The sequence below is a fragment of the Grampus griseus genome (assembly GCF_964374135.1).
Source record: "Grampus griseus genome assembly, chromosome: 5".
In the NCBI taxonomy this organism is placed as follows: Eukaryota; Metazoa; Chordata; class Mammalia; order Artiodactyla; family Delphinidae; genus Grampus; species Grampus griseus.
Genome location: NC_138998.1, coordinates 114,733,029 through 114,752,054, shown reverse-complemented (window position 1 = coordinate 114,752,054; position 19,026 = coordinate 114,733,029). Strand labels below are relative to the sequence as shown.

At 35.7% G+C, this 19,026-nt stretch overlaps 1 protein-coding gene across 1 annotated transcript in view; it reads right to left on the bottom strand.

Annotated features, from left to right (window-relative positions):
- The window catches only part of LOC309822800 (multidrug resistance-associated protein 1-like), a 76,763-nt gene that overhangs the window by 37,909 nt on the left and 19,828 nt on the right, over positions 1-19,026 (bottom strand). Inside the window, exons 6-13 of the mRNA XM_082654821.1 lie at positions 14,073-14,327; positions 12,746-12,811; positions 9,375-9,512; positions 7,818-7,964; positions 5,990-6,074; positions 5,829-5,895; positions 5,335-5,461; positions 773-949 (exon numbers count right to left, since the gene is read on the bottom strand). Coding sequence (XP_082510947.1) covers positions 773-949; positions 5,335-5,461; positions 5,829-5,895; positions 5,990-6,074; positions 7,818-7,964; positions 9,375-9,512; positions 12,746-12,811; positions 14,073-14,327 — 1,062 coding nt within the window. The remainder of the gene's footprint in view (positions 1-772; positions 950-5,334; positions 5,462-5,828; positions 5,896-5,989; positions 6,075-7,817; positions 7,965-9,374; positions 9,513-12,745; positions 12,812-14,072; positions 14,328-19,026) is intronic.

Genomic DNA, 19,026 nt, shown 5'->3' with positions numbered 1-19,026 from the left:
TGTTATTCTAACTCTCTTCTCAGAAATTCAAAGCACTAAGGATTATTTACTTATCTTCATAGTACACAAGAATCGTAGGCAGAGGCTGCTTTTGCATTCATGTTTAATTAGTGGAGATTTTAGTCATGGGTTGGAGATCATCTCTTGGGCTTCATACTTTGGCTCATGATATCTTGTTTTGTTTTGTTTTATTTTTAACTCCAAAACACTGGGTAGCATAATGACTATTCATTAATGAGATGAAAATAAAATAGAGCAAAGAATACGACACCTGGGAAACAAGTTCCTCTTAAGCAGGAATGTGTAAATATGGAACAGGTACATTCATGACAGCATCGTCTCAGAGCCTCGTTGGAACCTGGCCTTGGTGCAACCACTGGAGACTGGGGCTCTGTTGTTACTGTCCTAGGCTTGACTTTGTGCACAAGAGCTTCAGGAAGAAACAAAACTATTATTCCCTCATTAGATAGTGAACGGCCTTATGCCAGCAACTAAGGCAAAGCGTTGATGATCCACTTGGTGGGCTTTCATTCCCCCATTTGGACACTAACAACAGAATTTCCTGCTGATTTTTAATCTATTTTCAAAATAGTCAATAATAAATAATTATTCGTCCTTAATATGGCCATCTCTTTCATAGGAATTCTACAATGACTTTTTAAAATTATAGTTGTATAGCTCTTCAAGACCTCAGTAAAAAGGCTATAAATATTCTATTAGTGCAGCTGAATGGAATGTTATTCCTGCATAAGATAAAATATATTTTCCTTACTCTTTCTCCAATCTCAGTTTGATCTCCATTTGGTAACTGCTCCAGATCGGGAAGGAGTGCACAGGCTTCCAAAACTCGCTCATAAAGCTGCTTCTGCATGACAGAGCCAAAAAGAATGTTTTCTTGCAAAATGCAATTCTGAATCCAAGCCTGCTGGGAAACATAAGCCACAGAGCCCTACAAAAGAAAGAAATAAAATAAATACTCTTAACAAGGGAAAAGGAGAACTTGCATGAACCACATTAAAGGAACGTATCTAGTCCATGGTTTTGCTTTCTTTAAATTGAATTTAAAAATATTTAGATGATTTCTTCAATGTAAATATATTCTATCTACATTTTCATCTTATATCCTGTTTTAATCTTATGTATTTTTATTAGAGGCCCCTTCAAATGAGTTACTTGGTGCCTTTTATTTACTTTCACTCTAGCTTCTATCAAAGTTACCTGTCTGGTGGGATTTTCTGGAAGCAGACACTGAGTGTATTAGTCAGCTCTACCTACCCTAACAAGGTACCATGAACTGGGTTGCTTAAACAACAGAAATTTCTTTTCTCACAAGTGTGAGATCGGGTGTTGGCAGGGTTGGCTTCTCCTGAGGCCTATCTCCTTAGCTTGTAGATGGCTTTCTTCTCCTGAGTATTCACATGGCCTTCCCTTTGTGTGTGTGTCCTAATTTCTTCTTCTCATAGAGATATCAGCCATACTGGATTAGGGCCCACCCTACTGACCTTATTTTAACTTATTATCTCCTTAAAGACCTTATCTCCAAATACAGTCACATTCTCAGGTACTGTGGGTTAGGACTTCAACATATGAATTTGGGGGGAATACAATTCAGCCCATAATGTTGAATTTGGGGTGCAAGTTGTTTATTTGGGATCAATTCTTAGGAAAGAAAAGGAAGAAGGAGGATTGGGTAGAGCAGGAAGTCGCACAGCAATTCAGATCCAACAAAGATTTGGTCAACCCTTCAGAGAGCTATGGAGGTGCATCACCCATCAGTTGTTCTCTGTTAGGCTCAACTGGCCTGGCCTTTCAGAGTGGGAACCCAGGAGGCCAGCATGAAGGTGCTGATGTGCTATATGTACTCCCAAGGTGGGGTGGCAAGCCCTTCCTAGAAGGGGGGTTCTGGGCAGCACATCTCTCTCTTCCACATACTCTCTGCTCTTAAATTCATTTTTTGATAATTTTATATCTTGACATTATTCTTGAATATGACTCTGCTCCATAAAATATCCTTTGAACTAGCCCTTGTCTTCCAAAGGATTCCCAGTATTTGAACTAGAGACTCACATTTTAATCTGCCCCATGGACTCTATCCAAACACTGATTTGAGTATTTTGAATATTATGCACTCTGTAACAATACCACACATTTAAAGTACTTTCTGACGTAGACCTGTGTGTAACTACCAGTCTTTCGATTTCTACCAACTACTTTGAAGGTCAAAGATTAATTTTTAATTCCTCCTTGTTGAGCATGTAAGACATAGAATGGCTTTTGAGCCAAAACAATATAGTTCTGATCTGACTTGATCTTGAAAACAAAGGTAATTGCTCTTGAATTGCCTCATTTAGTGAATAACTTTTGATTAGAATAGCATATTAAATCTGTCCTCGGGTGATAGACGTTCTGAATACTTGATATACATTAGTCAAGATAAGGGGAACAGAGGGTGAAGAACACAGGAGAAAAGATTGTAGAACAGGGAAAAGTGGTATATAATATAAAACCGGAACTAAATACTACATTGAGAGGTGTGGACTTGATGTTCTGGTATGACAGCAGCTGAAAAAAAGTTAATCAATTTTCACAGAGATGTAAATTTTTCTTTTTATCATCATTATAATTATCATTTGCGTCTCACATACAAATGAAAATGTTTTTGTTTCATTTCATTCTTAATAATAAAACTACGATAGAAGTTTTGCTAATTCAAAAATGGACCCTAAATCTCTGATGTTTTATCAAAGAACATTGAATATTGGATACTCTGCATGAATGATGTCTGATGTAAGCCTTAGAAACTGAGAATAGGGGATCTTAGAATTTGAACGTTGGAATGATATGCCTCAAAAAAGTGCTCATGTGAAACCTTGAGAAACAGAAAGATGTAAACAAGATCACCTTATAAATACTAAATGTTAAGTTGGCCATGCCATCATTATGATATTACTACTAAATTAGATATAATAAGGATGACACATATATTTATGATTAAAAATGTTTTCAGAAATAATTCAGAGTGTGGTACCTCAAATCCTCCACTGATCCAGACCAACAAGCTTCCTAAAGAACAATGTGGCCAATTATACAGACAGATAATATTGTTTCCCTTTAAAACAAATATCGTATATTAACGCATGTATGTGGAACCTAGAAAAATGGTACAGATGAACCAGTTTGCAGGGCAGAAGTTGAGACACAGATGTAGAGAACAAACGTATGGACCCCAAGGGGGGAAAACCGTGGTGGGGTGGGTGGGGATGGTGGTGTGCTGAATTGGGCAATTGGGATTGACATGTATACACTGATGTGTATAAAATTGATGACTAATAAGAACCTGCAGTATAAAAAACCAACAACCAAACAAACAAACAACTAATACTAAACTTTCTTTGGGTTATTTGTATGGAAATACGTCAATATAAATGTTGCAGACATTACATGAAATTTCTAAAAATCTTATATGTTCTGGTATAATGTTATAAGTCATAATTCTAGTTATTACTTTAAAATGTATATCTCAGAAATAAATAAATTTCATTGTCAGTTGCATTATTATGATCTTTCATCAAATCTTTAAAAAAAAAAAAAAGAAAAACAAGCCATTAAAGAGAAATTCTTCCAAGAGAATTAAAACACGTTGTATACCTCTGAAAAAAATATATATATATAGTTTCTCTTTGACAACCCTAGCTTAACATAAACAAAGTGTGTCCTCTCTGCTTTACGATTAGTAATAGCAATGTTATGGTTTCTATTATCACCATGAACACTTTCTTAAATACGAATTCTCAAAGGTATCAGAAATAATCTTTAAATCTTACCATGAGTACCTCAACAATCATAATGAAGATAACAAAACCATAAAAATTCATAGGGAGCCAGCTGACTCTATGCCAAGAACTAGTCTAGGTCTTTGCACATTATCTTATTCAATCTACTGCTTAACCTTTCAAGCTTATTATTATCATTTACGCATGAGGTGAAACCTAGAATTGATATTGTTTTTATATTGATACACTCCTAATTATTTTTCAAGATTAAATAAAAGGCTACCTACTTTCTGATTGTTTTTCTCTTTAAAGCAGAATTTGTTGTTTTTATATCATTTCATTTAAAAAATCTAATTTAAATACTTGTTGTAATTGATCTTAGTATCTCCCTCACTAGACTATGAACTCTGTAAGAAGCGTAGCATATCCTATTCATGTTTATTTCCCTGGTACTAAGTGCTAGGCACATAGTATGTGCTCAATAATTGCTTTGTGAAATTAACCAAAGAAACTGAACGATAATAAAATCAACATGACAAGCATTATATTTTTAAAGGATACTTACTGGCCTAGGAAAAGGTATAGTCATCTTGATCGATAGACAAATGGCTGATTGTAATCATTAGGAAGCACATAAGGAGACAAAGATCGTGTACTTAAAGTTAAATAGTGGTATTCATTAAGTGTAACCTTATCAGAAAAAGTCCTAAAAATCATACTTGATTCCAAACTAAGAAATAGCAACGCTGAGAGAGAAATAAATGATCACTGAAGAACTGGAATCAGGAAAGATATAAAGACATGAGGAAAGATATATTATGAACAAAAAATAAAAAGATTTGGAGTTGCTTTTTCCTCGACAGCAAAACTGTGAAGACACTGGTTTCAGATCTATAGAGCTTCTCCATCTTGTCAGATGTAAGAGGAGCGAATAGGTAGTATTTTACCTAACAGTTAGTTAGGTCTAAGGAAAAACTCATTAGATAGTCTAGTATTTCAGAGAAGAAAAAGCTGATGAAGAACTTCTTGAATTCTTATTCCTACTGAACTTTAAGAATAAAACAAATGGCTGGGAGTGGAGTAGACCTCTCCTTAGTCCAAAGGCTTAAATTTAAATGTAAGCTGTTAATATTATTATTTTCCTGAGGTTTTTCTAGGTCAAAGGTCCTTCTCATGAGCAACTACAAGATTTCTTAGAAATGGAACGGCCATAATTACTTAGGAAACATTGCAGTGAATGATAATTAGAAACCTACTCAAACTACATTATAAATCACATTCGTTTCTCTATAATTGGTTGCAATTTAGTTAATATCATCAAACAATTACCATAAGCATTCCTAAATGATTTGCTGAAGTATTTGGAGGACACAATGCTCTTACTAAGCCATCCATAGTTAATCAATTTCTGTGGAAATTTAAATGATTGTTACAAACTAGAAATGCTCATTAAATACTTGCATCTTCAATTCAATTTGATAAATTCTTATTGACACTAATGATATGCTGGCTGTAGCCTATTACACTAGGAGATGTGAAAAGAATGCATTGTTGACTTTACCTTTCTTTGGACTACTCCTTTAAGTTTCTCCATTTCCCCTAGAACGGCAGAAAGCAGAGATGATTTTCCAGACCCAACTTGCCCTATAACAGCCACTAAAGCTCCTTCTGGAATCTTTATGTTTAAGCTGCATGACAAGAAAAGGAGAGAGATGACATAAGAAGTTCATGTTATAATTGTTTTTAATGTATATTCCTAGACAAGTCACTGTATCACTGCACTGGGTATCATCCCTGAAATTGCTGCTATTCACACTGTCCTACATTCCAAACTTCCAAAATGCAACAGCAAATGCTGCAGAGGAAATGAAAAGGGAAAAAAGAGAGTAAAACAACCATAAAAATGAAATGTGCAGTGAAAGGTTTAAAAAAAATCTTGTAAATTCCAATAGATTCATCTTCTGCTTAAAAACTATAAAAAATAAAAACATGGAACATTATAGAATTCAATGCTAAAATTTTTTTGTTTTTAATTTTCCCCAAACCATGACTTACTCTTTTAATATTGGAATCCCTGTTTTATCCCAGGAAAAGGAAGCATTTGTAAAACCAATGGCATGATCTAGGAAGAAAAAATAAATACAAATGTATCTTCGAATCAATTGCCTTCAGCCTAGAAGTCAAATAAATATTGAATACAAAGAGGAACTGCTGACCTCCTATGTACTTTGTTTCTATACTTCGAGGATGAAAGTCCTCAGTATTGAGAAAGTCTTCCAAACGAACCAATGATATTCTTGTCTATCAAAATAAATGCAAATGAAATTTTTTGGGTTTCAAACACAAGTTAAACTGAAAAGCATTTATTGTGAATTACAGTATGATTAAAATTTTTTGATGTAAATTGAAGATATTGATAAGAATATTCAGCAAGCATAGTTTGCATTGTTTTAATGTTTATAAATGAGTCCATCCATAAAGAAAAGAACAGTTTCAAGGATCAAAGATCAAAACAAATATCAATATGCAGGAAAGCATGAGAAGAAGAAAGCAAAATTCCTCCTTAACATTCTAATAAAGACATAATAACTGATTCATTAATAATTAGACAAAAATTAGTTTTTAAAAGCAACTTCAGGACGATTGAATGAATTCTGCTTCTGAGCATAAATAAAATGATTGTTTTGGCAATAGTAACTTTTAGTTATAGTAAAATATCTGTAAAATGTTTAGCTACAATTATGATAAATAGAATCATTTTTCCCCCTGAAACTGACTTGCATGAAACCTCTAGTATATTTTTATTCACTTTATGCTAGGAAATGTCTATTGTTAATGGATAAGATGTAATTGGGCTGTGGTTTTGTTTACCAAGTGTGTCATATCAGTATGCAGAGCTGGTTCTTTTTCTTCTCTTTTCTTTTTTTTTTTTTTTAACAATGCTCTCCTTATTTGTTTAGTGACAGTAGTAGCATACCACTAGGAGTTGGAAGACACTTTGCCATACCAGACCTTTAGCTAGATTCTAATTTCAAAAGCAAAACTAAACTGTTACTCTAAGAATGACATTTTCTTTAAGAGAAGTGTGCTGTGAAACAAGTGTTAAAAGCATCACAACAATAGTACTTCTATGCCCTCTGTTGGTCATTATTAGTAAAATAACATAAAAATGGTATTATGTAACAAAAATAGCTTAATTGGTATTTACTATAGAAGTATGTTACTCTTCGTTTAAATAATTTAAAAATTAAAAGGCAAAGTTCTTAGATCAAAGAGCCGGTTCCAATAAGCAAAGATTCACTTTGTTTATGAACCCAGACTTGAAAAGGATTTGATGGTGGAATGCCCAAACCTGATATCAAAAAAATTTAACTGAGAAAATCTCAGGGCAAAGGGATGAAGGAACTCAGTTCTTTGGATTCCTTGTGGTTTTAGCCACCTTCTACTCATTATAGCATCTAAAGAGCCTCTAGCAATTGGAGATTACAATAAAAGCAGGCTGAACCAGATACCTCATACAAGGTTTGTTGGCAGACTGATATTATCAATGCACTTTTCTCCCTGGTTTATTCATTTAGTATAGACGAAATGCTGCTGAACCCTGGGAAAATTCAGATCCAGCTCTGTGCAAAGCACCTAGTTAAAAATTTTTCAGCTGAAAACAGAAAATGAACCCTTTAATGGCATAGTGTCAAACACCAAATTTTAAAAAGCTAAATAAAAGAAACTAACACTTAGCAAAGAAAACAGTATCACATATTGAAAAGTCATTTTCAATTGACTTGAAAAGAAAGTCAATTGACTTTCTATTGAAAAGACGCGTAAAAGTCATTTTTATAGAAGAGAAGCACAGGCAAAGAAGACACAATTCCTTCCATTCTATAATGTTCTCTATTGCTCACTAAATCAGGGAGGTTAACTTTGAAAGCAGTGTAAAGCAACTACAAAAAGTGAAATTTAAAAAAAAGACAAAGAAATGAAATATGCAAAACCATAGATTTCAGTAGAGAAATGATTGTCAGTTTAAGGATACTTTGGATGTACCTGGACCACAGCTGAGATCACCATTGGTAAATCAAACAAAGGAAGCCTCAAAATATTAAACAAAGACATAGACGTGAACAATTTAGTGGCTGTTAAAATGTTGCCTTCGTCCAGTAAGAAACAGACCCCAAATGTTGCCAGGGACACCTTAAAAATAGAGATATGTTATTATCTTCAATTATTCAATTATGAGTTAGAGACTCAAAATTAGGAAAGAAAATTTTAATAACCTTTATTGTTGCTGTTTACCAAAATTCAGTACAATTCAGTATTACTGCAGAAAGTTATGAAATCAATGTTTAGTACAGATCATACAATTGTGTATCTTAGATAACGACATCCTATGAACATGTGGTCTAGCTTCCTTCTTTGACATATCGTATTTTCACTAGAGCAATTATTCCCATTTAAAACGTATAGTAGTTCATCTTTTTTCAAAGTGGAGAAGTTTTATGTAAATTTTTGCCAGTAATGTGTGCATACCTTCTGTCTCATATTCAATAATTATACTTTCTCTGTGTCTTAGTATTAACTAAGGAAGGCATAAATAAATCACGACTGATAAGATTTATATTTACTCGCGTTAAGTTTCATTTAGAAAAGGCAGAAAAGTTCATTTATGCATGAGAATGTATTGACTATATCATGTACACAGGACTGTCTTAAACAAATGTTTCTTGGACATTTCTACTAAAGTATTCCAAATGTAAATATTGCTTTTACTTTCATAATACCCATATGTCTGTTTGAATAAAAAATAATAATATCTTAAATTAACAACAGGGGAGACATATAGAATGTTCCCTGACCCCATCACCACTGAGAGTGGTAACTTTGGTTAAAATTGATGCTTCAGGTATATGTAGTTTTCTTATCCTTTGGCTTTCAGCTGCTGCTTCATATTTTAAGGCAATTTATACTCTTTAAATAGCATGAGATTCCCAATATTTGTATGAAGTGACAGAAGAAGAATGACCTCAGTTCCTATCAATTCACCTACAAATACTAATTCTATAACTTTGAGGATGTTTCCAAACTATCAATATTTCCATTTCCTTTTGTGAAATGAGAAAAGTAATGCCTTATTATTTCAAGAATGAAATAAAGCAATGCATATAACTTGTCTGGTAAACAGTAGAAACACTCAATAAATGTTTAGATAACTTCCCTTCCCAACTCTATGTAGTGTGACTTTGGGTCTTGCTTAAAAGGGATTAATCATGAAAATCAAAAAACTTTAGAGCTGAAATGGAACTCTGAAATACAGGTTATATTTTTTAAGAATGAGGATGGCATATGTTCAATCCATAAGAAATTTACAAAGATGTAAAATCTTATTATATATAAAAAATACAGACCAATGAGAATGCACGAAAAAATTTTTCCCCTTCTTTAAAACTTTCATTCTCTTATCTCCATAGGTTAATGACCGCATACTTTTTAATTTAAATTCAGATAAAGAAGATTTCACTTTGGACACCTTAATTCCAGGTAATTTGAAGGTGAATCCACAAATCAAATTTGAAAATCAAAACAAGAAATAATACACACACTCACAAAGAATGGAACGCAAGTTAAAGTCAGCATAGAAAATACAGCAAGATACCCAGCTGATTCTTGAACTTCCAATTCCTGTTCTCGAATTTCAATAATCTTCTTTTTATAGGAGGGTTCCCATGCATAAAGTTTAAGGATCTGTGAAGAAGTCAGACAATGACTATTTGACAATCAATATCATAGAAGGAATAAAAGCATGCACACATACAAATACACACACTATAACACATACACACACTCACATAATTGTGTAGGTAAAAAAAACAGATGTTACCTATAAAGTAAAGAAAATTTCTCCTGTTTTCAACTGAGTCAAAACACTTCCTTGAATTGTGTTTTTTTGGGGTGGGTCAGGGGAGGAAATCACCATTTCCCCAGGCTTATGTCTCTCTTACCCACCAGTAGCTTATTCTTGAGCCAGATTTTGGCAACATCCCAGTTCCTGGCATGAGCTCCATAGCAGTTTCTATCTAGCTTAATCCTGTCAATTTTCCTTCTGGTCCAACTCTCAGTTCTGTTCTCTTCCCATTTCTAAATATCTAAGCTTCTCTCCTTGGTCTCCTAATTTCTTGAAAACTGATGTCTTGGGACTTCAAGCCATTTTCTGAAAGGTTACTGGTGTTCTGAGATTGTAAACTATTTTCTGAGATGGAAAACATGCAGAAGCAGAATCATACAATGGCTCACCACATATGTTTTAGAGTGAGATAGACCTACATTCAAATTCCAGCTCTATCTCTTTGTGATGATTAATTTTATGTGTTAATTTGGCTACGTTATGTTGCCCAGTTCTTTGATTAAACACCAGTCTAGATGTTGCTGTGAAGGTAATTTTTAGATCTGATTACCATTTAAATCATCAGACTTTAAATAAAGCAGATTACCCTCCACTAAATGGGTTGGCCTCATCCAATCAGTTGAAGACATTAAGAGAAAAAACTGAGGCTCCCTGAGAAGGAAGGAATTCTGCCTCCAGACTCAAGATGGCAACATCAACTCCTGCTGGAATTTCCAGGCTGCTCAACAGATTTCACACTTGCCAGCCCCCATAATCATAAGCCAATTCCTTAAAATAAATCTTTATCTATCTATCTATCTATCATCTATCTATCTATCTATCTATCTATCTATCTATCTATCTATCTATCTATCTATCTATCTATATGTCTATCTGTCCTATTACTCCTGGTTCTCTGGAGATCCCTAATAATCTCTCATCAGATCTGTGAACTTAGACATGACCCTTACCTGCTCAGATACTTTGTTTCCTTATTTGTAAAATGAAAATGAGAAATCTTTTTCTTGAGGTTTATAAGAGGAAACAGATATAAAGTGATAGGCACAGTGCATGACACATAGAAAATGTTCAATAAATGCTAATATATTATCATTCTCAAATAGAGGCTCTATGACACCTGTTTTCAGACTCCAAGGATGCAAACTGCTCACACCTTTAAACTATACTAATTGATTGCCACTTGGACCTCTACCAATATTCTAGTGTATTTACTACTGGGACTGCTATTTTAAATCTCGAACTTTGCTTAGATCTTGAGGAAATTTTCTTTTATTTTATCTACACTGTCCTAGTCCTACTGATAATACAAATTTCCTTTTATGAATATCAATACTTAAAACCTATGAACATACATCACTCTACTTTCTAATGGATGCAGGAGCTCTCAATTAACCCACCAAGAGGTGCAAGATGCATCTGGATCATATACTTTGGGGATGTGTGACCTTATTGAATAATCTGAGTTAAATTTCAGAGTTAGTTACTGCCATTCTAAAGTTTAGATGATTAAATGGATAACAGCCTCCTTTCAAGGTATCTTCAATCTAACAATGTCTTTCACTTCAGTAATTTATATTTTTGTAAAAATTCTACACAGCACAATACAGTATATCATTTATTGATTCTAAGGTGAATCAATGGGTACATATAATGGGTTTATTCTGTGTATATAATGATAGATGCACCAGACAGAGGGAATGTCCTATGCATCTTTAAATGTTAGAAGGAGGGCTTCCCTGGTGACGCAGTGGTTGAGAGTCTGCCTGCCGATGCAGGGGACACGGGTTCATGTCCCGTTCCGGGAAGATCCCACATGCCGCGGAGCAGCTGGGCCTGTGAGCCATGGCTGCTGAGCCTGTGTGTCAGGAGCCTGTGGAGCCTGTGCTCCGCAACGGGAGAGGCCATAACGGTGAGAGGCCACAACGGTGAGAGGCCCGCGTACCGCAAAATAAATAAATAAATAAAATAAATGTTAGAAGGAAATTCCACGTGAACTCTGCAAATTTTGTGCTTTAGAAAAATCTGGTAAGCTATAATCCAAGTGCAATAGGATTTGAAATTATATACAGGTCTCCAATTTACAATGATTCAATTTAGGATTTTTCAGCTCTAGGATGGTGCAAAAGCAATGCTCATTCAATGGAAACTGCACCTCCAATTTCGGATTTTGATCTTTTCCCGGGTTAGTAATATGTGGTATACTACTCTGTCATGACGCTGGGCAGCCACACAGTCCAGAGAGTAAACAACCAATACACTTGCAACCATTCTGTAACCATACTACCATTCTGTTTTTCACTTTCAGTACAGTATTCAATAAATTAATGAACTTTTCAACACCTTATTATAAAATAGGCTCTGTGTTAGATGATTTTGCCCAACTGTAGTCTAATGTAAGTGATCTGAGCATATTTAGGCTAGGCTAAGCTATGATATTCAGTATGTCAGGTGTATTAAATGCATTTTCGACTTAAGGATATTTTCAGCTTATGATGGGTTTATCAGGATATAGCTCCATTGTAAATTCAGAAAGATCTCTATTCAAAAGTTCAAAAGGTTTCACTCATTTTATCACAGAGAAAATGTTAGTGGTGTGGCATGGGGGTAGCTTTTCTAGGAAACAAATAATCTGTAACACACCTTTCATAGAATAGCATTTGTATGATCATTTCTATTCTGAGTAAAAGAACCCCATATAAATCTGCCTTCTCATCACTTACCCTGTCTGTATAAATCTGCCTTCACACTGATGACAATGATATTGTCACTCTGCCCTGCTTCATCCCATCACTTCTACCCTTGAAACAAGTAATATTTTGTATCTTTTGGGATGTTTGTGTTTAGTTGTTGGTTGAGAATCAAAAAAAAAAAAAAAAGCCTGCATTTTATTTGGCTTTATTTAAATGTTATTTCAACAATAAGAATTCCTATACATCTGAAATCTAAAATACTCCCTCAAAAATTATACTTATATCATTACTTTGATATTGAGAATGCTAAAAAATTCATTTATTGTTTAACTCATTGCTATATTCTAAATAGTTAAATTAAAGGTATGCTCTTTTTATATTACCTTAATTCCATGTAAGATTTCATTGAGCAGTTTTATCTGTTTGTCTTTGTTCTTCGTTTGGCTTTTCTAGGTAAGGAAAAGAAAATGAAAGTATATTTGACGAGAGTTGCTAATACTTTAATTGACATGACCATAGCTATTTTTAAAAATACAATGTATTTCCTCTATTTTGTATAATATTTTATATAAAACCATCTTATAATGTTCATGCAATATTATTCTATTGATAATGTTAGAAAATAGTTATAAATAGACATTATAAACTTGAAAGTAGCCAGCAGTAGGATAAAAACAAGGTGTACATTTTCCAAAAGAGTAGAAAATATAATAGTTATTTAGAGTGGAATGATAAAATAATATCCATAGTCTATTAAAATGGGATAAAATTCCCCAAACTCTATCAATTATATATATATATAAAAATAAAGGTTTCTATATTTTAAGTGTACTATCTTGAGTGTTATTAGTACTTTGGAAATTAGAGTGATTAAAATGTATATTTTCAAATACTGTTTTTTTGGCAAACATTATATAAGTATTATACATTTATTCAAATGCTTAATATTTATATTATTTTATACTTATTATTGTTTAGGTATTGCTTCTTAAGGGTTTCCTCCAATAATACTGTCACAATTATTTTATATATAATAATAAGTATTTGTATATCTAACAAAGTACACATTTACAAGTTAATATCCTTAATATTGTTTGTATGATTAAAGCATATTTTCTGTTTGGAATATTTGTATATAATATTGGAGTCTCTTTGGATGTCTTAGGGCTCTAGATTAAGGTCCTAAAAATGTAAGTCCAGGGCTTCCCTGGTGGCGCAGTGGTTGGGAGTCCGCCTGCCAATGCAGGGGACACGGGTTCGTGCCCCGGTCCGGGAAGATCCCACGTGCCGCGGAGCGGCTGGGCCCGTGAGCCATGGCCGCTGAGCCTGCGCGTCCGGAGCCTGTGCCCCGCAACGGGAGAGGCCAAAGCAGTGAGAGGCCCGTGTACCTCAAAAAAAAAAAAAAAAAAAAGTAAGTCCATTCCTAAAAATTTGACTTACAATCATTTAAAATCAGAATATTTTTTAAAAATTAGTTTAAAAGAATTCACTGAAAAACCTGTTATTCTAAATACTAGTGTGTTTAGTAATTCGTAATTATTTTATAATCATATGTTATTTTCTATTTCTCATCTTTAAAGCCTAATCTTTTTGGTAATTACTTGAAAACTTCAGAAAAATATAAAAGAAGGCATAAATTTTCAGCACCTAAATGTATTAAAGTAATAAGTACTATTGGACACATGTAACTTGAGGCAATCATATTCTTACCTTCAGCTTTTTCATTCTATTTGCAACTAAAGTATTCATTGGGATAACAAACACAAGGACTGCTACCCCTGCTAACACTGCTGGACCCAGCTCTTGCCAAAGGAATGATACGGCCATCAGGATTTGAAAAGGACCTGACCAAAGGAGATTGATGTTTGCGGTCAAGTCCATGAGCTGCTGGGCATCTGCTGACATCAAGTTAATAATTTCCCCAGTGGAAAACTTTTTTCTAGAAACATTAGATAAAAGCAGGGCCTGGAAAAAGAGAAGCAAAATACTCAGAGTTCTGTAGATCATGAGGGATCTTTACAGTCAAACAATGGTAACTTTTAACTAAAAATAAAAATTTGTAATATATTTAGACAAATATGCATGATTACTTATGCATCAGATCATATAATATCAAGAGCTATGTTTTTAGATGAAGAAAAAACAATTATTGATCAAATTACATAGTTCTAAAATTTACTATGTATTGGTAGAGAGTAACAGTTGGATTCCCAAGCAAATACATTCACCAAGGACCCTTTACAATTTGTGGAATTGAAAAACTGCAAAAGAAATCAATTCTAGATTTCTAGCACTGAGTTCCTCTCTATTTACTGGCGTATAATGCTAAACCATCTAACTTTTATCAATACAAAGTACACAAGTGAATCAATGAATATCTAATGAATGCTCATTTTTCAATGATACAGTCCTAAATCTTGAAGAGATTATAATCTAATTGTGCAGTCCACTCCCCTCCTACACAAAGGTCCTACACACAGGCTGATTATAACAATAGGTAAGAAGGGCCGTGGGGATTCAGAGAGATAAGAGTATTGAAAAGGCTTCATGGACAAGTTGGAAATACATGTTTTCTTTTCTTCCAAAGCCTAATTCTCACTTTCCCTCTGTGTATGTTATTTAATATTATATTGAATTCAATATCCTTAAGGTTAATTACTGGTATCTTCTTACTAAGGTTGATATTAGAAATTCATTTATTTAATTTCCCACTCATTTAAAATTCCCAGTGAAAAGCATAAATAACTGTAAAAATAGTGGAAATTTATATTTAAACTGGAAAAGAGGCAAAAGTCCATTCATATGACAAAAGTTCTAAAGAATTTCCATCACATTGATTTAAAGAGAGACAGGATTGAGAGCTGGATCTAACAAAAGTAAATGGTATACAGGAGGCACTCAAGATCTATTTATTCAATAAATGACTAATACAAAGCCAGAGGAAAAGCCCATCTGGAAAAAAAGTAGGCAGGGCCTTCAGTGGAACACTTCTAACATTCCCTGGCTTAAAGCCGAGGGGCTCAGTGCGTGTGGGAGGTCATGGGGCTGCTGGAGGAGATGCACAAACCTGGGAGTTTCACAGAGTGTCAGGATCCCCCTAAGCCCTATGGCTACTGCAGTGTTGAATCCTTTATATTTCTGCTACTGACTTCTAAGGGGCACAGTGGTGTTGATGATAAAACAGAATAAACACTGCTCCCATAAGAGGAAAAAAGGAAAAAATACTAATCACAACAATAGTTAGGCTTCTATCCACACCTCCTCCAAATGTAGCTTTGTAAACTCCCTTAATAAGTTATTGACCATTTAAAGTGGCCAAGTAAAACAATGGAAATCCAAGAAGAGTTATTCTCATTTCATTAAGACTATAGCATTTTTTAAGAGAGATCCATTGATCTCTAATAGCACCCACCCCCAACTTACTATTATAAACAAATATAAACTCTTTTCTCCCACTTTTCTAGAAGGAAAAGATAAACCACACTTAGTATTTATGAAAATACTAAAAGACTGAGTAATTCAAAATCATCAAATTATCCAAGGAACCAAATAAATACCCTCCTTTTGGAAAACACACAAAGCACAACTGTCACCCGCAAAACCCATTAACAATTCTAGTGGGAGGGAGGGAGACGCAAGAGGGAAGAGATATGGGGACATATGTATATGTATAACTGATTCACTTTGTTATAAAGCAGAAACTAACACACCATTGTAAAAAAAAAACAATTCTAAGGGGACTGGGTAATACAATAAAGTCTAACCTTTTTTTTTCCCTTTCCCTGGGTGTTTAGTCTAGTCTCACTTGCTCCCAGGGGACAGTGTGCAGAGGCCTCGCACCCAGCCCTTCAGACCAGAGTTCCTGCTGAGAAAGGAAACGGCCGAGCCTACACCGATGCTCGGTGTCGGGGTGCAGTAGCCACGCATGACACTTAATCCAAGATGGCAGCAGCGGGCCGCGAGCAGAGATGTTGGGCCTGGCACCTTGATCAGGAGCCTGAGCAGCACAGCTGCAACCACCCAGCAAGAACCCCGCCCCCTCCCCTCCCCTCCCCGCCAGCCTGTCGGGGAGAGCCCAGTGCTGTAGAGCAGCGGTCCCCAAGGACTGGTTTCCTGGAAGAAAATTCTTCCACGGACTGGGGGTCCGGGGTGGAGGGGGATTGTGGACCCCTGCTCTAGAGCGAGCTCCCGTCTCTCCGTTATCTGATCAGAGAATAAAGCTTTCCTTTGCTCCTAACCCAATCTTGGTGGGCTCGAAGGACACTGAACAGAAGGACCCTTGTTGGGGACCCACTCAGGAGGATCTGTAACACAACTATGTGACTCGTCACTTTTTGAAACTTCATTCATTTCATTGACTGAATTATGCTCTAAGAAGACCCAGATAAACCAGATATGGCTTCCAACCTCAAAAACCCTTTTTATGGACTGGAAATATCTTTTTATCACTGAGCTCAATTCACTAATGGTTCATTTCATCTTATGATGATGAAATTTGTTTTACAATTTCACATTCTCCCTCGTGTATTTGTTCCTTTCTGGACTCATTGCCATGGCCCTGGTTCATATCTTTATTTCCTGAACTATTTTTCCTGACCATCCTAGCTGTAAGTCATAGACATCATATAATTTAGAACTTGCTGGGCCCTAAACACTTCTATCCCAGTGATTCTCAAACAGTGGTTGCCATACTTCTAATGAGTCATGGTGTTCGTAAAGGTGGATCCTCATAAATCTATGAGAATTCATTTCTTTTCAGTTCCTTTGGATGCAAAATAAGTATGCCAGGATTTTCTTTCTCTCTCCTCCTTCTGATCACACTTAAGTATATCTATTTTAAAGAATGGAAACAGAATTTTATCAGTTTTCTTTATATTATATACTTCCCACAATTAAGGAAAGAATAAACCTTTAAGCCACAAATGTAGACAGTCTAGACACGGTTATTCAACTTAAATTTAATTGAAATTAAAAATCTACTTCCTTACTCTTACTAGCCACGTTTCAGTTTCAAGGGTTCAACAGCCATATATGACTAGTGGCTACGATACTGGGCAATGTGGATATAGAATATTTTAAAAAATCACAGAAACTCCTATTGGATGGTATTTGATGGAAGAATGCCCTCAGACTGCCCACATTAAGCCCAGGACTAACTGATGCTGCTTTTGAACCATATCTTGTTTCTTAGCCCTCAAGAATTCCCATGGAGGGCTTCCCTGGTGGCGCAGTGGTGGAGAGTCCGCCTGCCGATGCAGGGGACACGGGTTCGCGTCCCGGTCCGGGAGGATCCCACATGCCACGGAGTGGCTGGGCCCATTAGCCATGGCCGCTGAGCCTGCGCGTCCGGAGCCTGTGCTCCGCAACGGGAGAGGCCACAACAGTGAAAGGCCTGCCTAACGCAAAAAAAAAAAAAAAGAATTCGCATGGAGCCTGCAACGGAGAGCTAAGGGGTAACAAAACCTGAGTTTTAAGACCCAAAGACTCATGCAGTGATCAAGTGGAAGGAGGCCTGTGTTCTTCCCCACAAACCTTAAAAAATGATGTTCCCTGAACTTTACTCCAAAGTAGCAGCAGTCATGTGGATGGATACAGAACAAGAGCTTTCAAACACCTCCCTTCCTCACCAAGAAAAAGGTGTGAGACCAGCTTTAACCCAGTGTAACGACAAATCCCTGATGAAGGAGGGCCAATGTCAGATGAACATGGGTCATCTGGTGCCACTATGAGAGCCATTTAGGATCTTGAAGTTATCTAAATATGACAAAAATCAGAATCCTAAAATCTGTATAGGAGAAGGGAAATTTAGCAACCCCAGTTGGTCCCTCTGGAAAGCAGATATAGGATAAGAGACTCAGAAGAAAGACTGCCTTATATTTGTGCCACCTGCATGGGCTGTCCCAGAGCATCCTAGCACTACAGGTCACTACTAATATCTTCCGCTGTTTGTCTGATGGAGTTAGAATTAAATCTTAATCCCTACTGCAGGATCCACTGAACCAGCTTGATTGCTGTATTCCTTTGATCCTTGAGTGCCCTTTGTTATTAAACATTCTCTAAGGACCCATACAGTCTCACTCCTGTAGACTCTGTTCCCTCTTACATTATCTCCAGGGTCTTTTTGCCCTTATAATGGACTCACCCATAGCACTTGATTTTCCTTTTTATTTCGGACAGTTTGCTCCAATTTCTACCGCAATCTACTCTTTTATGCTTGTAAATGCACCCCAATCCTATACCTAAACTCCAATGCTTAAATCAATGAATGAAGTCCTGTTCCATATAGACCATATATCGAAAACAAATGTTAGCATTTAAACTGATTCCTAGACTCTTTGATCAATCTTTTCTCCATATTTGGATTCTGTAAATTCTCAGAATTTACAGCCGTTAAAATTACAACTGGGGCAGCCTCTCTGACCCTGTATCTGGGCTACGTTATACAGAGCTAGCTCTACTCCAAGTTCAGTATTTCCTGGCTCAGTTGAGCTTGGGTCATTCCAGAGTCTCTAAAATCACTCTATGCCTCCATTTTGGCCTAATATGGCCAAATCGTCTGTAACACTTCATGCCCAGGTCAACCCAAATTATATTTCCTTCCACTTACACAAATCCTACAGCTTTCTGAAAGACTATTTCAAGTCTCCTTTCTATGTGAAACCTT